At 42.9% G+C, this 23,997-nt stretch overlaps 1 protein-coding gene across 1 annotated transcript in view; it reads right to left on the bottom strand.

Moving 5' to 3' along the window:
• The window catches only part of SEC24C (SEC24 homolog C, COPII coat complex component), a 2,546,747-nt gene that overhangs the window by 572,632 nt on the left and 1,950,118 nt on the right, over positions 1 to 23,997 (bottom strand). Inside the window, exon 18 of the mRNA XM_044055565.1 lies at positions 8 to 153. Within this exon, the coding sequence (XP_043911500.1) occupies positions 8 to 153 (146 nt within the window). The remainder of the gene's footprint in view (positions 1 to 7; positions 154 to 23,997) is intronic.

Here is a 23,997-nt window from a genome sequence, read left to right as displayed (position 1 = left end):
TTCTCACCTGTATAAAAGCACCGGTGTCTTCACTCAACTTGTCATCATGCTTAAATTCTACCGTGATAGTCTTGTCACAGTCAAGTCCAGCAAGCTCCACGTCAGTTGTATTACTCATGTAAAAAGTGCCAAAGAAGTCTGTTGCTCTGAAGCCTAAAAGTAAAAACATGCATATTTTATTAGGACTGGGTGAAGGATAACAATAAACAGTTGCATATTTTCTGTATACATTTCCCTTTGTGACAATTTACATTACTCGGTGCAACAAAAATGAAGGATCAATTCAAGCTATTCATCTGTGACAGAAAAGACACCTGTGACTGGAATAGTCCCCCTCTGGTACCTTTAGCTTGCCTATTTTCTCTTCAGCTTTTGTACCTGGGGACATGTGTAACTTCTGCTGGTGCATGACGAGACATCGACAGCTGTACAAGTACAGTATGCCTATGTCTTGCACCTGCCAGACTGTCACCATTCACTGAGCAAGCAGAATCTATAGGACACAGAAAAAAATGGATACGAAATACAAACTCCCCCAGCATAAAGGGAACTCTGACAATAGTTGTTAGGTGAAGGACAAAGCAGACACAGTGGAACAGAATGAGAATATTAAGCACTTACCAAAGAGGACTGCCACAAAGACCCAAAGATACAGAGACGACCGACATACAATGCAATACCTGCTATTAGCAACCCAACTTGGTGGATATTATGACTGGGAAGAAAGCCCAGAACACGAACAACCTCTAGTAATACTAGTGGTGACAAAAGGCAAACATTCATAAGACAGACTTCCAACACCAAAGTGACAAACAGCAAAACTCCAGTCATTGCCCAATTAATAATGCTTGGTGAAAGTGAACCGATAACGAAGAGACTGCAGCAGAATGGTCTAGAAAGGAGACAGCTTTTGCCGTAACCACTGGTGGCAGTCGTGATTCTGGTGGAATAATTTTTGGCAGCAACATTTTGCAATGGGTGATAAGCAACCTGACAGTAAAAGATAGCAGAATCAGTCAACTACTGAAAAAGGTTTAACAAATGCCACCCTTTCTTCCCTGAAGCATGTGAAATGAACAGCTATTCCATCTTCTGCAATTCATACACTTGCTTCACACAGATAGAGAGTCTGTGGTGCATGTCTAGGTATGAATGTCTCTATCACGGTCTCTACCCAGGAAAGAAAATAAGAACTATGATGGGACTGGCTTATGGAGAATTTAGAAATTACTTTCAGGAAAAAAAGAAGTTATGTACTGACCGTAACATTCCACCTGAGTAGTTCTACTTCATTTGTCTTCAACCTGTGGGTACCGGATCCGTATTGGATCCGAGGCGGCAAATTCACTAGCATCTGCTCTGAGCTCCAAGCTCCTCCCCTTACCCATAATACACCTCCACTACCTTCCAACTCCAGATCGAGTTTGCTGACCCTTATACTGATAACCTGACCTGAAGAATACTTTATGACCTACAAGTGCAGCCAACAGGCTGTTCATATGATAACGTCAGGGGGAAGGATGGAGGGACGGCTGAAGACAAATGAAATAGAACTACTCAGATGAAACGTTATGGTGACTAAATAACTTCTTTACCTGAAGTAGTTTACTTCATTTGGTCTTCAACCAGTAGGACAGAGTCCCCAGCTACTCAACTCCTAGGTGGCCCTCATGGAAGAATATTCCGGAGCACCACGGAACCAAAGGATGCTCTGCTTCTAGAAGTCAAATCCAACTTGTAGTGAGAAATAAAGGTATGAGATGAGGACCAAGTAGCTGCAGAACAAATATCATCCAATGAGACTCTAGACCAAAAGGCAGCAGAAGTAGATATAGCTTTGGAAATCTACCCAAATGTAATGACTGCAAAAGTGAAACACGAAGAACATAGTACAGTTGTGTACACTTACCATAAATGTAGACGTTCGAGTGTATTCACTGTTGCAGTCCTGGTTACCCTCCCTCAAGCCCCCCGACTTCTCTTGCTATACCTCTCTTCTTGCTTACTGTATTTAAGCTTGCTGGTGTATTTGCTTTTTGTTAGAGATGCAACCTTGTATATAATTGCTTCCCATTATGGAGGCAGCTGACATCTGGGGCAAGAAAAACTTATGTAATGGCACTGGCTGCATGCTTTATACCCCTGACTACCTGACGTCATGGAAGAAGAGACAGCAACTGATGTAGGACCCAAGACTTTGATAATCAGGCCGGCTGAGGGCTACCTGAAAGCAGATAACCCAAATGTAAGGACTGAAACAGTGAAACACGAAGAACATCAGGATCCTTGACTGGGGGGCGTTAACAGGAAATTACCTCTGATAAAGGCTTTACACAGTCTGGAAGAGGCCAGGGAGGCAGAATTCTCACCCAAGTGAAAATGAGAGATGGCAGCTAATTGAACTTTGACAGTAGAAGAGCTTGCTCCTTGTCGAAAAATATTGGCTAGGAAATCAGGAATGGCAGAAATAGGAGCCATGAAAGGATCTAAACTCCTTTGAGAAGCCCAAAAGGAAATGTTTTCCATTTGCTGCAGTATATCTTCCTGGTTGAAGACTTATGAGCTGCCACTAGAATAGACCTAACTGAAGAGGATAATCCAGGAGACCTAGCAATCATGGGAACTGCAGCAGCCAAGCAGTGAGCTTCAAACTGCTCAGGCTCGGATGAGGAACCACTGATGGGTGTGAAATCAGATCCTGAATGGGATCCAAGACCCAAGGTGGAGCCAGAAGATGAGACCAAAGGAAGGGAAACCATAATTGGCGAGGCCAAAATGGGGCAATGAGGATCACTTTGTTCCCCAGTTGACAAGCTTTCTGTAGAAACATTGCAATAAGAGTTACTGGGGGTAAGCATACAGAAGACCGGGAGGCCAAGCACAGACTAGAGCATCTCTGGGTGACTCCCCCGGCAGGGGGTTTAGAGCGAAAAACTCACTGCACTTCGTGTTAGAAGGAGATGCGAAGAGATCGCAGCAAGGCTGACCCCACTCCAAAAAGATCTGCTCTGCTACTGAATGATACAGATACCACTGGTAAGGCATCAGAATAGTTCGACTTAACCTATCTGCTAGAATATTGGAGTGTCCCGGATTGTGCGTTGCTATGAGAAAGTGACCGGTGGAGATCGCCCATTCTCATACTCTCATGGCCTCGTGACAAAGGGGGTAAGATCTGGTCTGTTGACGTACCAGACCACTGACATGTTGTCTGATTGGATTGCAATGCTTCCCAGAGGAAGAAAGGCATGAAGGGTCTGCAACGCCAAAAGGACCGCACTCATCTCTAGAACATTTATGTGCAAAAGTACAGTTGTGTACACTTACCATAAATGTAGATGTCAGAGTGTATTCACTGCTGCAGTCATTACATTTGGGTAATCTGCTGGCAGGTTGCCCTCAGTCGGCCTGAATTCCAAAGTCTTGGGTCCTGCATCGGTTGCTGTCTCCTCTTCCATGACGTCAGGTCGTTAGTGGTATAAAACATGCAGCAGACGCCATTTTCTTCAGTTTTTCTTGCCCCAGATGTCAGGTGCCCCCAAAAAGGTAGCAAAAAAAAAAAAAAAAAAAAAAAAAAAAAAAATTAAATTTATATATATATATATATATATACACACACACACACACACACACACACACACACACACACACACACACACACACATGCATCGATATAAACTTTACCTTCATCTACAAGCAAATACACCACATAGGTTGTAGAAGATGGGAGAAGGAAAGATAAACTCCAGAATGACAGGGGGATGGAGGGAGGGTAACCTGGACTGCAACAGTGAATACACTCGAACATCACATTTATGGTAAGTGTACACAACTGTACTATGTTCTTCGTGTTTCACTGTTGCAGTCATTACATTTGGGTAGAATCCCAAAGCTATGGTTGGGAATCTGGAGCTAAACAACATTAGGTGCGGCTATAAGGCCCTGCAAAACTGCAGTGGCAAAGCCTGCCCTGGACTTAGAGTAGAGAGGCAAATGATAATGCTTTGTAAAGGTGTGAAGAGAACTTCAAGTAGCAGCCTCTAGAATGTCTTTGGTTGGTACTCCTCTGAGAAAGGATGCTGAAGTAGCTGCAGCTCTGGTGGAATGAGACCTAATGCCCTTGGGCATAGGTTTACCATGGTGTAAGTAGCAGAAACGGATGCAGTGGCTTATCCACTTTGAAATTGTCTGCTTTGAAATAGCCTTTCCTTCTGATTCTGCAGCATATGTCACTAGTAATTGCTCGGTTTTTCTTAGAGCTTTAGCCCTGCTCAAGCAGAACCTTAGCTGCCTGTGTACGTCCAAGGAATGCATAATTCTCTCCCCTTGTTCAGCAGATTTGGATAAAAGGTTGGCAGATGAATTGTTTGGTTAAGAGCCACAGTGGAAACCAACTTAGGCATAAAGGTAGGATTTGTCCTCAGACACCCCCTGTCTGGGTAAAATATGATAAAAGGTTCTACAGCCATGAGGGCCTGTAGCTCTGAAACTCTTCTTGCTGAAGTAATTGCTAGTATCAGAGCTGTTTTCCATGATAAGAACTTTATAGCAGCGGTAGCTGGTTCAAATGGAGGCAGGGTGAGCTTTTCCAACACATAACTGAGGTCCCATGCAGGTAATGGTGATCTTCTAGGAGGCCTTAAATTTTTGGCTCCTCTAAGATACTGTTTTAGTAAAGGATGAGAAAAGATTGGTGGCTCTGTATTGTAATGAGCCGAAATGGCAGAGACATGGATTTTAATTGATGAGAAAGATAGGCCTTTGTCAAGCATCTCAGTTAAGTACTGTAATTTCTGAGGAATATTTGGTTCTGCTGTAACAGTTCCTTGTGCTTGATTCCAAGCACAGAATCTCTTCCATTTATCAGCATAAGATTTTCTAGTACTAGGCCTTCTGGCTTCCAAAATGACATCCATCACAGCTTTACTGAGAGGTGTTGTTTGTATAACTACATGATCAGCCATGCTGCCAGGTTCAGTGTCTGGAGTTGATTGTGCAGGATCTGATTGTTTTGCTGGGACAGTAGTTGAGGTCTTTCAGGTAAAGTCCAAGCTGGGTATTGAGACAAGTTCTTAGGATTGGGTACCAGTATTGGCGGGGCCAGTCTGGGGCAATTAGTATCATATTTGGTTTCTCTTGTCTAACTTTTAGGTGGACCTTGGGAAGAAGAGGCAGAAGTGGAAAGGCGTAAACTGATAGGTTTTTCCAACTGAAGGATAGAGCATCCACTTTCCATGCTTGTCTCTGACAAGTCCTTGTGCAGAATCTTTTCAATTGATAATTTTGAGGAGAGGCAAATGGATCTATGGCTGGTCTCCCCCATTTCTCTGTTATCATGCTGAAGACTTGTGGATTTAGTTTCCACTCGTGAGGATCCATAAGGTTTCTGCTTAAATCGTCTGCCAGAGTATTTTGCTTTCCTGGCAGGAATTTAGCTTGAAGATGTATCTGGTAGGTCAAAGTTGTGTCCCACAGTGCCATGGCTAACCTGCAAAGGGGGTATGAGTGTGTGCCCCCCTTGCTTGTTTATATACCACATGACCGTGGTGTTGCCCGTCTTTATCAGTAGTTGTCCGGGATGAAGTAAGTCCTTGAAGGCTGTTAGGGCATTTTGAACAGCTAGCATCTCTTTCTGGTTGATATGTAGATGCATTTGTTTTGGGGTCCATATGCCCTGTATGCATCTTCCTATCATGTGGGCCCCCCAGGCATAATCTGACGCGTCTGTTGTTAAGGTTTGGCTGGCAGGGGGTAGAGTGAAGGTCCGTCCCATGTTTTGGTGACATGCCTTTGCTCACCATATAAACTCCTGTTGTAGGCAGGGAATGAGATGAATCATTGTTTCCAGACTGTGAGAATGTTGACTCCATAAACTTTTTAGGTACCATTGAAGTTTCCTCATATACATTCTTGCATATGGAATCAGTAGGATGCAGGATGTCATGAAGCCCAAAGCCTGCAGAATTTGTCTTGCAGATAACTGGGTTTTTGTTGCCATCAGTTTGAGGTAAGTAGTCAGTTGCCTTTGCTTGTCTGGCATGAGGTAAGCCATCTGGGCAGCTGTATTCAAGCTTGCACCCAGAAATGTTATCTTTTGAGAGGGTACCAGTTATTTCTTTTCATTTATTGTGTACCCTAGGCATGTTAGAATCCTTTCCACAAACGCCAGGTGTCGAAGAAGAATGTCCTTGTTCTCTGCTTGAATGAGACAGTCGTCCAAGTAAGGATATATTTGCATAATTCTTTGTCTGCAAAATGCAATTACTGGTGCCAGATGCTTTGTAAAGACCATGGGTGCAGTAGATAAGCCAAAGAGCAGTGCAGAGAATTGGTAATGCATTAAGCCAGCCTTGAATTTGAGGTATCTTCTGCATGGATGTCTTATTGGGACATGCAGGTATGCCTCTTTTAGGTCTAATGTCACCAGCCAAGCATTCTTGCCCAGCATGGGCAGAAGCTGCTGCAAAGTCAGCATTTTGAATTTTGGAATGTCCAGGTATGTGTTCAAAATCGATAAATCCAGTATTGGCCGCCAGGCCTTGTCCTTTCTTGGTACCAAGAACAGTCTTGAGTAAAAACCTTGTTCTTTTTCCTGTTCTGGTACTAGCTGAATGGCCCCCATATCCATGAGGGATGTAACCGGTTTCTGTGCCTCTGCCCACTGATATTTTGGCAGATCTGGCCAACTGTCTGCCATTGGCAGTGTGTGGAAATGGAATCTGTATCCCTGTGATACTATGTTTAGTACCCACTTGTCCTGGGTTATTAACTGCCAATTTTAAGCAAAAAGTGCTAATTTTCCCCCTAAGGGTGCTGCCAAAAGATAAGTGCTTGGTGTAGGCAGAAGAAGTCATTGGGACTGTTTTCTGTAGGTTTGCGCTTTATCTCCTCCAGATTTGGAGGTAGAAGCGCCCCATTGCTTTGACCTGTATGAATCTTGCGCCTGGTATCTGGAACCCTTAGGGTGTCTGGATTTGCCCCTTTGAGCTCTGTCTGACACAGGAAAGGACCAATTTTTTGTAGGCCAGTGTCTACTGAGTCTTGGTGGCCGCACTTGTAAGAAGTCTTTAACAGTTTGCATAGACTTAGCTTTGTCTTGCATTTTCTTTAAAACCTCTTCTGCCTTAATACCAAACAGAGTATTGTGCTGTAAAGGTGCATCTAGCAATTTAGCTTTAACATGATCAGGCAAATTTTGTTCCTTTAGCCAGGCATGCCTACTAATCACAGATCCAGTAACTGTGGCCCTGCAGGAGGCCTCTAAGGAGTCAAAACCACATTGCAAAGTATGCTTTCCAACCTGTTCAGCTGCATGCAATAATTCCTGCAATTCTTTATTTTCTGCACATTCAGAAATCAACATCATTTTCTGTTTCAGCAATCCTATAACATGTTGTTGATACTTAAGCAAATTGACAGTTTAAGGCCCTGATTGCCAAGGTTGCAGATGTATAAACCTTTTTTCCCCATCTGTCCAGTGCCCTTGAATCTCTGTCAGAGGGGGTAGGATTTTTTGCTGTTGAGGCCTTAACTCCATTTTGGACCCTGTGAAATAGTTTCAGGATCAGCAGCAGGGTTTCTAAATAAAACATTTATGTGAGTCAGGGACCCTGTAATATCTGTCAGGCTTACTGGGAGCCGGAGGTAAGGAGTCAGGGGTCAAGCTTGACTCCGAAAACACATCATCCACAATGTCTAAAACGGGGAATGGCTAAAGGCCTGTGCCGAGGGAGAAGAAGGAAATCCCTAAGCCTCTTTTTTGATTCTGAAAAATCATGACTCTCCCAGTGAAAATGCTCCCTCAAAGTATGTAAGGTTTCTCCAAATGAATAATCCTCAGGAGGAGATGCAGATGGTATAGACTCCTCTGCATCAGAATCCTCATAGGGAGGTACAGATAACTCCTGATCAGAAGAAATAGAAACCTGATCTGAAGATTCATAATCAGTGTCTTGCCTAGGCCTCTTATCTGGACGGGGATGGGTACCCCTGATCAAGGTAATAAGGACTTCAGCCAATTTGATCATCTGTTTTTTAGGCATAGAGGCCTGTGGACATGGCTCATGCATCAGTTTTTTAGTTTTAGAAGTTGCTTTTGTCTTTGTTTTCGCAGCTGTCGTCGGTTTGATATACAAATGTTGAGGTCTGAATACTCCCTCAGAAGCCGGTGCCTGCTCAGCAGCTCCGGACCCATCCGAGGGAGATACATCCGTCGGTCCAATACCTTGAGGCATGCCGGAATCCACATGGGTGTCGGTAGAGGCCTGCGACTCAAAGGTAGCGGGTATCAAGGGCTGTGAAAGCGACTCACTGAGTACCGGCAAACCAGAGACTGGCTTAGGAGAAGCTTCGTCTTCGGTTTTGGATCTTGACTGCCTTTCTCTGCCCTTTTCTTTGCATTTTTTTATGTACTCCGGTAGTCGGATTGCTATCAGACGACATTTCTGGGTAGTTAAATCTGTTTCCAAAATACTTTGAGGCAAAAATATACAGACGCTTAATAATGCGTTGGTTAAACCTAGCACAAAACCGACAGCCAGGCACATTGTGATGAGGGTCTAGGCAAGGAATACAGTATAAATGGAAATCCTTATGAGGTATTTGCTTCCCACAAGTAATACAATTATTAACTTTTTCTGACATCAGTATGGAGCAAGAAAAAAGTTTCCCCAACGGGGTACTTAACTTTAGTGAAGACTCAAACTCGAATATTTCAGTAGTCGGCCAACCGGCACTTGCGAAATGATTATGCTTTGGGCACCGTGCAGCAAGAAAGACTAAAGAAAATGGCGTCTGTTGCATGTTTTATACCCCTGACGACCTGACGTCATGGAAGAGGAGACAAGCCTTTGGAATTCAGGCCGACTGAGGGTAACCTGCCAGCAGATTACCCAAATGTAATGACTGCAACAGTGAAACATGAAGAACATCTTGTCTCGACAGGGGACCACAGGGCCTTGGACTGTCCTGCCCAAACAATGCCCCCCCACCCAACTTGGGAGGCATCCGTGGTCACTGTGGCTTGGACAGGGGCTGGAACAAAATGTTGTCCATCCAATATTTCTGGATAGCACATCCACCACAAAAAGGACGACCGGCAGACTCGACTGAGGTGTATAGGATACGATAATGGAAGTTCCAACAGGGACCATTGTACTGCTAGTGTCCACTGTAATACTCGCATATGTAACCGGGTGCACGGAAGAAGTGTTATGGTCGCTGCCACTGAACCTAGAGCCCTCAACACTGATTCTTCCGAGGGAGGATGAGAATGGTAGATCAGGGAGAGACATGCATCCTCAGGTTTTGTACTCTCTCTGTGGTCAGGAAGATTTTGCACTGTAGTGTGTCTATCCTTGCCCCAATGTAGTCTATCACCTGGGCAGGATTCAGAAGTCATTTGGATGTGTTGACTGTAATTCCCAATGTAGAGCAAGCTTTAAGAAATAATCCCTGGTTTGAGAAAGTACACGCCTGGTGGGAGCGGTGAGGAGCCAATCGTCCAGGTAAGGATAGACCTGAATTACCTGAAGCCTCAGGTGAGCTGCTATCAACGTAATCACTTTGCTGAACACCCTGGGGGCTGTGGTGAGACCAAATGGTAGGGTTCAAAATTGGTAATGATTGAATCCTAGTCAGAAACGGAGGAACCTCCTGGAGCTTCTGTGCATCTTTATGTGATAGTGGGCATCCTGGAGGTCTAACAAGCACATCCAGTTGCTCTCTTGCAGGTACGGCATGATGGACTGTAGTGTGACCATCCGGAATTTTTCTTTGGCAACTGACAGGTTCAGGGTAGATAGGTCCAGAATGGGCCTCAAGTCCCCGTTTTCTTTGGCACCAAAAAGAACGTGGAGTAGATGCCTGATACAGACCGATTTGGGGGACAGGTTCGATGGCTCATTTTTCTAGCAGCTTGGAAATTTCCCATGCTGCTGCCTCCCTTTGCATGGGTGGCACATCTGGGAGGTGTTTGGGAGGAACCACAAAGGGGATAGAGTATCCTCTGGATATGATCTGAAGCACCCAGTGGTCTGATGTTACAGACTCCTATGCCACCAGGTGTAATGGCAATCGTCCCCCGACTGCCTCCAGAGTACAGCAGTCGGGCAATCCTTCAGGGTTGCTGTCCGGGCCTGTCCGAGAAGGTTTCTCGAGACCCAAAATTCTTTGGACCCCCTCTGCCTCTGGGGGAAAAAGAGCCTCAAGTGTCCCGGGAATACTGCGACTTCCAGAACCACATCTTCTTTTGCCCTCTCTGGTTCTGGGAAAAGCATCTTTGAGAGTTCGAGAAGCAGATTCCGATGGCAGACAGTGTCTTCCCATCCTTCTCACTCTGGACTAAGGTCTCTTTGACGGTCTTACCAAAAAGAGTTGAGCCGTCATAAGGGGTGTTGGCAAAAGATGCCTTGAGAGGTTCTAAAAACTGACATAGTCTGAGCCAGGCGTTGCGCCTCATGGACAGGCCGGACCCAGCAGCCCTTGCCGCTCCCTTCGGTAGCATGTGAGAGGAGGCGCATGGACGTGCCTTTAAAGTGACTATCCTTGCGGAGAACGTGGCCCTGTCCTCCTGCGACATGGACTTAGGGGGAGACTCCGCCAGTTCCCTGACCAAGTCAACCTGGAGTCTCGTGACGTGGGCCAGGTAGCTCAGCACCCTGATGGAAAAGGTTGCTGACGCATAAACCCGCTTTCCTAAGCGGTCCATCATCCGTGACTCTCGGTCAGAAGGATGAACTGAGGAACTCTCTTGGGCTAGTTCCTTTTTTGTGGCTGCTGCTACCACCATAGCATCTAAGGGGGAGCCCTTGGTTCCACGCCGGTCTATCTGATGGTGGACTTACAATCTTATCTGGATGTTTAGGGATTGGTTCCATGGTGTCTGGCTCCTTCCAGGCCCGCGAGGTGACCAAGTCCACCAGGGGATCTGCGGGAGGGGACACCCAGGAAGTAGATGGGCCCATGCCGAAAGCCTCCAGGAACACGTATTTGTCAGAAGAAGGTTTGGGGCGGATCAACCTCCCTGCTGGTGTAGGATTTCCATAATGTCTCCAAAGGAGACATCCTCAGGAGGTGACCTGGGGGAACCTTCCTCATCATTCCAATTTGTGTCCACGGTGAGGTGAGTGCCTCCACTTACACCTATGCTTGCGAGGCATGTCTCCAGTGGGGCTCTCCGGGGGGAACTCGCAAGCCACTTGTTCCTCAGGAGGAACCGCCTGGGGCTCCTTGAGCACGGGCTGTCCCCCTGGTACAATGATGGGATGCACAGACAGAGCCGGGGTGGAATCCGAGGAAATAGTCAAGTGTCTCGATCCAGTGGAGAGAACCCTTTCTACCACGTTGAATGCCAATGGAGAACGAGCCTCCTGGGGTACCAATACGGAAGCCGCTCTCCCCAGGTCCGATGTGAGAATTGGAGCTGGGCCCGAAGTGGGCAGAGCTCCGGGGGGGGGACTTGGCCTGACAATGCCGGAGCCAATGAAAAACTTTAAGCTCTCTCGGATTCGACATCCAAGCTTCAGCTCCGAGAGCCACTTGGATCCAAACTGGCTGGATCTGACATGCTCCAGGCAGCTGTCGGCGTTGAGGAGACAGGTACCATCTGCACCGACCCCCTGACTAAGTCCATCCTCGGATGCGAATACTCCAAAACTGGTGGATGGATCGGAAAAGGAAAAAATTGGTGTGAAAAAAGGAAGACAGCTCCTCCCTCTAAAGGGAGAGGGGGCTGGCAAGACCCCCATCTGGACCTGTGTAAGAATGAACCTCATCATTTTATCCATGTCAACTTCCGATGAGCTACACGTGGATCTCGACGAGGCCACGGATTCCAACCTGGCAGGTCGAGGAACCGAGGCCCTAGACAGAGGATGTCTCTCCTCCGGCTCAGGGGAAAATCTCTGAGATCTGAGCCGAAAGGAGTCAGTCACGATTCTAGCCTGACTTTTGGCGGGAGTAGAAGGAAGGTCCAGAGACCTCTTACGTTTCTCTGGTTTGGAAGACTGCTTGTCTTTATGCTCTCTCTCCTTCTCTCTGCCCTTTTCCGCTCCACTTCCACAGGCTTCGAAACAGGACGTTGAGTCCCAGCCTGGGAGGGAGGAGAAGCAAGGGCGAGAGAGGAAGGAGCAGTGGCCACAGCAGTCACTGTGACTGAAGCAGAGGATGAGGCAGCAGCCTCAAAAGTGGGAAGAAGGCCGTTTAGGGCCAACTTAGCCTTACTGTCCTTTATAGCACGTGGGTTAAAACCCGCACAGATAGTACAATCCGTACTTAAGTGGGCAACGCCCAAGCACATCACACAAAGAGCGTGGCCATCTGCAGGAGACAATTTATGGCCACACTCAGTGCACCTTTTAAAGACAGGCTTGGGGTCAGCCATGCCTCTACAAGAAAAAACACACTAGAGAAGGAAAAGGAGAAGTTAAAATTACTTGAAACTTGTAATCAAACGAGCAGCCAAATGAGAGCCAAAGTAGATGAACACTGTTTATTCACACAAATATTCACACAATGAACACTACTAGTGATACAATTGCGTTTTCGTTTTGCCACTTCTTCAGATACAATAAGCCAACCTTATTATCTCATTTATATACTGTGACATCATTAAAGCTGAATTTACTATTGGACAGTCAATTACATACGCAAATTGTAATATAAAAAAATCAAATGCTTATATGATCGCTTTAAACTTACTCATCCATTTAAAATTAAATGATATTTATTACATACCATTTCTATTGAATAATGAACTTGTTAAAATCATAAATAAAATGTTGTACAAATATATATGTATATATCAAATAAAATTCAGTATAAATCATATGTGAATATTCTATTCATAAGTGGCAAAACGAAAACGCAATTGTATCACTAGTTGTGTGAATAAACAGTGTTCATCTACTTCGGCTCTCATTTGGCTGCTCGTTTGATTACAAGTTTCAAGTCTTTTTTGGAGCCATTCTCTTTGTTGGTTAGAAGTTAAAATTACCTACTGCCCACTCACAAACCACTCACCACACACTCAAGGCACACAGAACACTGAGGGGGGAGGGGAAGCAATATAGACTAACAAAAAACAACACTAAAACTACAGGAAACGTTCTAATACATGACGCACCAGTGAGGGGAGGAGGAGAGGGAATCTACACTAAACACCTACACTGACATTTTTAGAAAAAACTTCTTAAAAAATAAAAACCCACTCACTAACTTGGAGCTCAGGAGATCACGATGCTTCAGGCAAGCCATGGCAAACGAGATCTGGGGGTTGGAAGGTAGTGGAGGTGTAATTAAGGGTAAGGGGATGAGCTTGGAGCTCAGAGCAGATGCTAGTGAATTTGCCGGCTCGGATCTGGTACCCACAGGTTGAAGACCAAATGAAGTAAACTATTTCAGATAAAGTGGGTTACCCTACACAATATGCAAACCCCGTGAAAGACTATTAGATATGGGGCCTTAGGAACTTAGGCACAAAGGAGTGAGATTCTGTTAGCTGAGATGATAGCCATCAAGAAAAGGGACATCAAAGAGATGAATTTCAGAGCAGTTGTGAATGAAAGTGGGACAGCCAAGCCTGGAACTCTAAATGCAAGGAGAGTAAGGGTTCTTCCCAGAAGGAAAGGTAAGATGAACACTGTTATAGACCTGTTTGATCAGCTGGTGCTGGTCTTATATCCTGCTCTCCCATAGGCACAAAAGACAGACATGTATCATGACAGCAGAACAGCTGAGACCCAAATTACACAGGTGTCAAAGGAAGGACATGATAACTTCTATTTTACTCTACTATAGTTTGAAAATATACTTCTCCATCAAAATGAATAAGCCATTTAGCAGAGTACATCCTTAGGTATAAAGTTTCCTGGCAACAGCTTCAAAACCCTTACAAATCTTGAGTGGAGATAATCCAAGTCAGAAGCCTTGACCTAAGGTGGCACTAGTATGTCAACTGCAACCAAAGGAAACTTCCATGACTTGCACCAGGAGGGTTTCCTGTACTGACATGAAGAGGCAGTCTGAAGTTACAGGCTTCTCTGCCTGCATAAGGTGAGAAGAATGAGTTTTGGTCATTCTTCCATACATTTTGTGATAAAGGATGAAAACTGAGATAATGGTGGGAAGGCATACCAGAAATTACCCTAATAACATAGTAGAGTGCGTTCACATTCAACTTCATCTTTCCCAGCTACAACAACTATAAAAGGAAGACAAGGAGGACTGCATTTTCCCATGTAGTAAACTAGCTGCTGTGATGCCCTATTCATGTAATATATGTGCAGCTTTAATATGCGGCACTTCTAGACTGCATCAGAGTTCAGCATACATACCATATGGTCTGGTAACTAATATCGCTGCACTAGTATAAAACATGCGTTAAAAAAGTTGGCAACAAGCAGCAAGCATATGGCTCATTATTTAGACCATCTTGAATATCCAACTATTAAACAGTATCAGAAGAAACTGAAACAAAGTAGTTTCATCTTTTGTTTGAGAAAATTTTCAACTACAGCTACATGGTAACCTCCCTCTTTAAAGTACTTTGAGAACAGGAAATTGGGGGTCCAAAAATTTGACTTATTCTTGGCTGTGAAAGTCCAAGAAGCCGTAATAAGTACAGTAACAAATGTTTTTGCATGCTACATGGGAATAAGCCTTGTGCAAATGTAGAAGTCTGAATTCTGAAGGAGAAAGAAAACACTGTGGAGATGAGGAAAAGTTTTTTGAGAGCTAAGAAAATCTGCCACTTATTCATTTGCTCTTCATAAGGACACAAAAGTCCCACTAAGACTACTGATGATTTAAAGTATGGGTGTGTAGTCATAAGATCACTACCTCAGGAGGCGATTCCAGAATTAAAGTAGAAGGTTAGACTGAATGCGACCCATTTCCCTTGCCTTACTGATATGGTATCTTTACCGACAGTGTTTTAAAACTTAGAACAGCAAGACTGTAGGGATTATACATGTGTTTATTTCCACTTTTTATCATACTACTAAACCATACGTTTTATTTGAGGTATTTGCATTCATATTTAGTTATTTTTACCATCACTTAATTTAAACATATTTTTATTTAAAAGTGTATTACTGTAATGAGACTGGTTGTTTCATCACGTGACTATGAACGACAGTATTTACTTTAATTAAGACTGTGTTTGAAACCAGTTCTGCTTAAGTTCCACTGCAGGGACAAAAGTAATTAACTACGGTTTATGAATAAAGAATTTGTCGTGGAACATCATTTGGCTGCTGTTTTTGTGGGATTCTTGTACAGTTTTGCAGTGATGTAGAGAATTTCTTGAGTACTTGTTTTGAGCTCCTTGTACTATGTCCCAGGAACTCTCTTCTGACAAAAACAGTACCCCTCAATCGGTAGAGGCCCTCACAATATTAATACAGCAACTTACGCAGCTTATCATGACATTGCAGGGTTTTACTAAATTGCTGAGTGGGTCGATTGAGGCACCCAAATCTGATTCACTGGGACCAGATATCTAACTAGGTTGAGACTGTTAATGGAGTTAACAACAATGAAAACAGGGGACCTAGTCAGCCTATTAATGTTCATGGTACAGTACCTTCCAAGAATCTTGATAAGGGTTGTTGCAATACTTCCAATGATAATTTGGAATGGTTTACTAATCTTTTTATGTTCCATTTTGTATGGATAACTTCACTGATGGTGATAGTTTTCAAAAGCAATTAAAAATCTTTGAAAAGAAATTAAGTTTAAAAGTTTAGAACTTGACAACTATTATTTTAAGCACTGTATTTCAGTCTGACAGGTCCTGAAAGGTGTGAGAATATGGACATTTCACATGGTACTATTCTAAATTGCATGAACTTTTAGAAGTTTTTAACAGTACAGGTAAGAAGACTATAGAGATTTTAATAAGAGACAATGAACATCAGATGGTTAAGTTGCATAAGGAAGTTCGTAGATCTGGAATTTTCACTTGTGATATCTTGTCTGAGTCACTTAAGGGACAATATGATTTCATGTATCACAGACTTGACAAACAATATTCTGATAAAAACTAGAAAGGAAGGTAAAATTGAGAGAGTCAACTATGACTATAAATAGAACAAGGTGTACCCTAGTCCAACAGGGTCCAGCAGTAAATCATTACCTTTCTTGTGCAGTACTAATAAAATAAACTTGTCTATATAACAGACTACATGTACAGTACTGTACAGTTTACAGCTTTACTGTTTCAGGTTAAACTTTTTAAACAGCACAGTTGATCTCCAGCATACAGATCTAACAAAAAATCAGATCTAACATCATACACTTTTAATGTTCTTATATAAACTTTTTATGAAAGCAATCTTTTTATGTTGATGTAATGCAGTCTGTTGTTAAGTTACTTTGTATTCCGTTTCAAGGTGAATCTAGGGAGTCGTTTCTGTTCCTGTTTCCAACCTGGTAGGGAGTTGTTCATTTCTTGCACCTAGGTCTAATGAATTATCCTCATCAGCATTTTTCCTTGAAGTTGTACCAGACACAAAAATGTTCTGCATTACACACACAGCTGGATGCCTTTATCTAACAGCAGTCTGACTATATTTTCCTACACATATTCTAGCAAACAGAAGTGTATATGCATTTAAGTAGCTATATTTTTCTACATATATTTTAGCAAACAGAAGTGTACATGCATTTATAAATCTCTAAAAAAAGATTATATATATATATATATATATATATATATATATATATATATATATATATATATATATCGAACACACCAAATGTTTGTACAACATCACATTTACCAAGGGGGTGGCAGAGGTGACCAAATGAAGCATAGAGACGGAATTAGACAGACTGACATCTAACTTAGTTGTATTTGAAGGAAAAAAGTTGTTACACACTTCTGCTCTTTTTAATATTCTTTGCAGGATAACCAGCATTGTGCATCTTTACAGGGACCAGGTATGCATTCATTACTGTCAGTGATAATCCCAAACATTTTGAGTGAAATGAAAAATGTATGTTATGAGTACAGGGTTTCACATCTACAACTACACTAATTTAGATAATGGACTTGCACTTCAGTTTATAAGAACATGATTTTAATTTTGTGCCTGCTCTGTTATTTATCATAAAGCTGAGTCATATTTTAATGTTTGAGAAACTTGCTGCTGGAAAAGGTATGACTACCTACATTTTAGGTTTGTCTAGAAAGAATATATCCCACCCATCTATTCAGCCTTCTCTACAGATATTACAGTCCTTATGTGATTCGACTTTAGAAGGCTTGAAAAAACACAAAAAAAGGATTTTTGGCCAATGAAATAGATTATCTGAAAGACATTACAGACAATAAATCCATTAAGGTGCTGAAACCAGATAAAGGAGTGGATATGTATTCATGGACACAATCAGTTACTAAGGGCTATGCATACCTGGAGTACTTCAAGGACTGGAAGCAGAATTTTAGTCTGTTGTGCATACTTGCCAGACATATTATATGTTCAGTTAAGAGTAACAGGATTGATTTTCTGTATGCCTCGATTCACTGATGGATGCAATCACCAGGAGAACAGTTTCCTGCTAAAGTACACAGAGTAATTTCTAGGTCTTACTTAGCCCAGAAGATAAGTAGTACTTGTGTCATTACCAAGGAGTCGGTTTTGCAAAAGTGTGAAGAGAAAAACATAGTGCCAGAAGACATCTGTGCTGCAAATGGTATCCAAAAGTAAGGAAAAGAAAGGTGGTAATAGAACAGCTTAGTCAGGAGAAAAAAACATAAGTTAAAAAACAAACAAAAAAAAAATGCAACTGATAAGGAATTTCTTACAATATTCCTTACCCACCCCCACCCCAAAAAAAAAAAAAAAACAAACAAAATCTTCTCACTGCAGGGACTGGGTACTAGAATTATTTTCCAGGTTCTTAATTCTTCTGCGTCATTATCAAGGAGTCAGGTTTGTAGACAACTGATTTTGCTGTACTTTAAAAAAAAAATCACTATATGAACAGAACAACAAGATAGAAAACTATAATGCTACAAGACATCTATGCCTCAGAAAAAAAATCGTTATCCAAAGTTAAGGAATAGTTCCTCAGAAAAAACAGCTATCGAAAGTTAAGAATTAGAAACACTGTCATATTTTGTTTTGAAACTTACTTAGGAAAGGAAAACAACATGGCATTGGTTATAAAACAAATGAAAAAGTATTTTCTACAACATTCACATAAAAAAAATAAAAATAAAAGGCTTCCACTGCAGGTACTTGGGCATAGAATTATTCTCAAATCCCTTCCTTTATAACGAATAAAAGATGTGGAAGGTTCGGTTTAACAGTATTTTAAAGGAGGACATCATTTTATAAGAAAACAATGGTCACTGTATTGCCAAAAGAGAATAAAGACAGTTTTGATCCAGCTTCTTTTAGAGTCATTTCAATTTTAAGCCATGATTACAAAGTGTTTGTCTATACTAGCGAGAAAATGACAAAGGTGCTTCCAGAATTGATGGGTACTGATCAGTGTGGTTTTGTGGAGGGGAGGTAAACACAACAACATTAACAGAACAGTGATGACCCAGAGGGAAGCAGAATGTAAGAAAACACTGCTATTGCTCGTGGGTCTTGATTCACTGATGGCATTCGAGAAGAGTCAGCTGGGATTATTTGCGTAGGTTAATGGTAGCATTTGTATTCCTTGATAAAATAATAGGGTTTATTAGTAGGGTATATGAAGGGTTGGAGCCAAGAATTTAAGTGCAGTCTTAGTGGCACAACATGTAGCACACTTGTCTTTGGTGCAGAAGGTTGTGGGTTCTAGTTCCAGAGCAAGTAGATGGCTGTTGACATTGCAGTGCAGCATAATGGTGAAGCTACATTCCTGAGTGTGAGGCATTTGGATAAGACATTAAAAAGAGTTTGCATCTGCTTAATTTGGTGGTAGCTCAGGTGGAAGTAAAAGTTCCTGCAGCATCAGTCAAAAAGAGAAGGGGAAGTTCCCCGATGCCCTTGTCAAATTTCTCTGACTCGTATTAATATCACCTCAAATCTCCCTGAAAATAGGCTACCAGCCTACTTGGGACTAACCCGGTTGACAAAGGATAAATAAATACATAAAATAAATTTGAGAGGGATTAACAGGCATATTAAGACAGAAAGAAACAGGCTAAAGAAAGTAAATAAAACCTAAAATGTCTGAAGACGGGTAAACCAGATGAATACAGTTGTTGTTGTGTCTTTCGGCTTTTCCCGGTTAGGGGTCGCCACAGCAGAACTCCGGTCCGCTAATAATTGGCAGTTGATTTTTACGTGCTGAGTTGCCAGCCCTAACGCACAGCCTTCAATGAAGGTACGCCCATTCACGCATGTCTCCACGCAGAAAACGCTCTAGCTGAGAGTCGAACCGGTCAGCGTCGTACTGTGAGGCGACAACGCTACCGCGGCACCACCACCACAGATGAATACAGTAATCAAGACTATTACGAGAAAGTCAAGTGCTGTATGAAGTATTTGAGGCATTTTATTTGTAGCTTAACTAATAAATGACAAAGCTCTACCACAACAGAATAACAAAGGAAGGGTACAAAAAGAATGCCACAGTGGAAGCACTGAATCCAGAAAACGTACAGTTGTGTACATTTACCATAAATGTAGATGTTTGAGTGTATTCACTGTTGCAGTCATCACCTGTGGCTTATCCCTGCTATGGTAGCCCTCGGCCGGCCCGAACACCAGAGTCAATTTTTTTTTGCGTCGGCTGCAGTCACCTGTAGTCTGACGTCAGGTCGTCAGTGGTATAAAGCAAGGCAGCCAACATCATTACATCAGTTTTTCTTGCCCTAACGCATCAGAAACACAAGGAAATAAGGAAAAGTGGTCCTGGTGGCCAAAAACCACCGTGGGAAGCTTATATCCCCCCCTAGGGGAAGATGCTATATGGGGGATGGAGGGAGGGAAACCAGGACTGCAACAGTGAATACACTCAAACATCTACATTTATGGTAAGTGTACACAACTGTACTATGTTCTTCATGTTTCACTGTTGCAGTCATCACCTGTGTGAGGATTCCCAAAGCTGAGGAGAGAGGTGGAGGGAGAGGTTAGGGTGAGCAGGCTCTACAGCACTACTGAGGCAAACCCTGCCCTATACTTAGAAAAAAAAAGAGGTATATGGTAATGCTTTGTAAAGGTATTGACAGAGGTCCAGGTGGCAGCTTCCAAGATGTCCCTGGTGGGGACTCCTCTAAGGAAGGCTATGGAAGTGGAGGCTGCTCTAGTGGAATAGCTACGGATAGACTTGGGGGGGGGGGGGTTCCCATGTAGTCTGTAGCAAAAATGGATACAGTGTGATATCATAGGTTCATAGGTTGAATTTATAATTTGGAAATGGTTTGTTTATAAATGGGCTTCCCCTCTGCCCCAGGGGCAAAGCTGACAAGAAGTTGGTCTGTTTTTTTTGAAAGGTTCAGTACGGTCCAGATAGTATCGGAGTTGTATGTGCACATCTAGCAAGTGTACAATCCTTTCCCCCTTGTTTTGAGAATGGAGAAAGAAGGTGGGTAGGTGTATGGCCTGGTTGAGGGTCACATTAGATACCACCTTGGGCATAAAGGAGGGGTTAGTCCTCAAAGAGACCCTGTCTGCATGGAAAATGATGAAGGGCTCAAAAGCCATGAGATCCTGAAACTCTGATACCCTTCTAGCCGAGGTGATAGCTAGTAAGAAGGCAGTCTTCCAGGAGAGGTATTTCAATTCTGTAGAAGCAGCAGGTTCAAAAGGAGGTAAGGTTAGTTTTTTTAGAACATAATTCAGGGTCTCAGGGTGGTGTGGGAGGCCTTCTGGGAGTTCTGATATTAGAAGCCCCTCTGAGGAATTGCTTAATCAAAGAATGAGAGAAGAGGGGTGGTTCTGAATTGAAATGGGCAGAAATGGCTGAGGCATGGAGAAAGAGAGGCCACTATGGAGCTACTTGGCTAGGTAATCCAAGATAAAAGGTAGGATGGGAGGTACTGGCCCCTTTGTACTGGCTCCAGGAACAGAATCTTTTACATTTTCCTGCGCATGACTTTTTTGTGCTGGGCCTTCTGGCCTCTGTGATGATGTCTAGGACCAGTTTGCTTAACAGGGACTCCTTGTTAGCTTTTAAAGTATAAACTATGCTGAAAGATTGAGAGTCAGGGTGCAGTACCTTCTCCCTCCCTTGGGTCAAGAGGTCTGAGATCAGGGGAAGCTGCTTGGGGAGCTGTAATGTCAGGCTGCACAGTAAGGGGTACCAATGCTGTCTGGGCCAATCTGGAGCAATGAGGATGGCCTTTGGTCTCTCCTTCCTTATTTTGATCAGTACCATGGGAATAAGGGGCAGAAGAGGGAAGGCGTACACAAAGAGGGAGCTCCAGGGGAAGGTCAAGGCATCCACCTTCCACGCCAGGAGGTGATACTCCCTGGTACAGAACTTTTGTAGCTGGTGTTTGAGGTCCAAGGCAAAGAGGTCCACTTTCAGGGTACCCCACTCCTAAGTGATTTGCAGAAAGATTTTCCTGTGGCACTGCCGTTCGTGGGGGTCCACTAAGTTTCTGCTTAGGTGGTCTGCCAGGGTGTTGTTGACCCCTGGAAGGTATCGGGCAATTACGTGTAGACCCATGGAGGTGGCTGTAAGCCAGAGGCTCATGGCTAACCTGTACAGAACAAATAAAAGAAACAATAAAAAGTACTGGTAACCAAAAATAATGCACCCAATGGCCATCAACAAGAACTCCAATTTATTAGAACCAAACACCATCAAAATCCATTAGTTAAGTGCTTTCATCACAGATAATGACTTCATCCAGTTCTGATGAAGTCATTATCTATGATGAAAGCACTTAACAACTAATAAAATTTTGATGGTGTTCGGTTCTAATAAAGTGATGTTCTTGTTGATGGCCACTGGGTGCATTATTTTTGGTTATCAGTGATTTTCTTTGCATCCTGGAACTTTTATTGGTGTTGCTCAAACAATAAAAAGTGCTAATACAGAGGATATGAACTGGGATAATTGGATACCCCTGTTTGTTGATATACCACATTACTGTGGTGTTGTCTGTTAAAGAGGGCACAGAACCAGCAAAGGGGGACGTCGTGGTCTGGCCTAAACAAGTCACGCAGTAGGAATGGAAGTCTCGGTGTGGGATCTGCTTTCTACACGCGAGACAATTGTTAACTTTTTCGGACATCGGTTAGTGCAAGAAAAAAGGATCCCCAATGGGGGTACTTAGCTTTAGATGTTTTCAGCTGAAAATTCAACTTCTGATAGCGACCGACCGGCACTCGTGCAAACTGCTTCTGCTACGGTCTCCACGGCAAGAAATGCTGATGTAATGATGTCAACTGCCTTGCTTTATAGCACGGACGACCTGATGTCAGACTACAGGCGACTGCAGCTGACGCAAAAAAAAAAAAACACTGACTCTAGTATTCGGGCCAGCCGAGGGATACCACAGTAGGGATAACCCACAGGTGATGACTGCAACAGTGAAACAAGAAGAACATCTATAAATCAGTAAAGACAAGAAGTACCACTGTCAGAAAAAGACAAAAAAGTGAAGAAATTATCAAAAATTCTAAGAAAGATAGATGTGGTAAAGGCAACACACAGTATCAAAACAGACTAGGACTTCTACACTATTTGCAACAATAAAATGCAGCACAACTTGAAAAATGTAGAAGATATGCAGCTAAATACAAAGGAAAAGTACAAAATAAGCAATTCATTCATGACCCAAAAAGGTTCTATAGAGAAGGGAAACAAAGCTAAAGCAACAGAAACACCAATAAAAAAGAATAGGTACATTTTGAAGAAACACTTACGACCCTTGTGAACATAATGACAGAATAAATAAAAGAAACAACAAAAAAAAGAAGTTATGTTCTCACCATAACGTTCCATGTGGAGTGTTCATCTCGCCTTTGTTTTTACACACGGGTTCGGAGCCGATCCTCGGCTCCGAGTCGGCCGCATAGCAAAGCTCTGCATCTAAGAGAAGCTCGAGACCAGGCTATATCCCACAATCCTCCCTGCCATTACTCAGATCTAGTTTGCAAGCAAACCAGAAAAAAACCAATAACCCTAATGTATCCAGGCTACAAACTGCTATGAATGAAAACATTCAGAGACACCATCTCACTGACAACCAACTAGGGGTAAAGAAAGATACCCGAAATAGGTAAGACATGTGGACCAGACTCTAGTCCTACTCGTTCTTCCAAACCGTGAGGGAGGGAAAGGGGAATGTAAAACAAAGGCGAGATGAACACTCCACATGGAACGTTATGGTAAGAACATAACTTCTTTATGTGAGAGTGTTCAATCTCGCCGTTTGTTTTTACACATGGGTAGCGTCCCTAGCTCCGTCACCCTGAGTGACTCATGGAAGAACGTTCCTGAGCACAGTGGAACCAAAGGATGCCCTGTCTTTGGAGGTTTTGTCAACCCTATAATGAGTGATGAAAGTATGTGGTTTAGACCACGTGGCTGCTGCACAAATCGTGTCTAAAGGTAGGCGAGCTGCATGAGCCAAGGAAGTGGAGACGGACCTAGTAGAATGGCCTTTTGGTTTGGTGGGTAAGGCCTGGTTTGACTTAGAATACACAAAGGCTATACAATCAGTAAGCCATTTAGAAAGAGTGCGTTTTGTAACTGCCATGCCCTTTACATTATCTGCAAATGTAACAAAAAGTTGATCTGTTTTTCTGTAGTCTTTAGTCCTGTCTAAATAAAATCTGAGTTGCCTGTGGACATCTAACTTGTGTAACATATATTCCAGCTTACTGGTATGGTTTTTAAAGAAAGTGGGGAGTTCAATGGATTGATTAATATTAATGACAGAGCATACTTTGGGAAGGAAGGACGGATTTGTTAAGAAAGAAACTCTATCTGGGTGAAAATTTAAGTAAGGAGGTTTAATAGACAGTGCTTGCAGCTCTGAAACTCTCCGAGCTGAAGTAACCGCTACAAGAAAGAGAGTCTTCCAAGACAGAAATT

This window comes from Protopterus annectens, chromosome 14.part0 (genome assembly GCF_019279795.1).
Source record: "Protopterus annectens isolate FY-2018-M chromosome 14.part0, PAN1.0, whole genome shotgun sequence".
NCBI lineage: Eukaryota > Metazoa > Chordata > Ceratodontiformes > Protopteridae > Protopterus > Protopterus annectens.
This window is presented reverse-complemented; position numbering and strand designations above follow the sequence as displayed.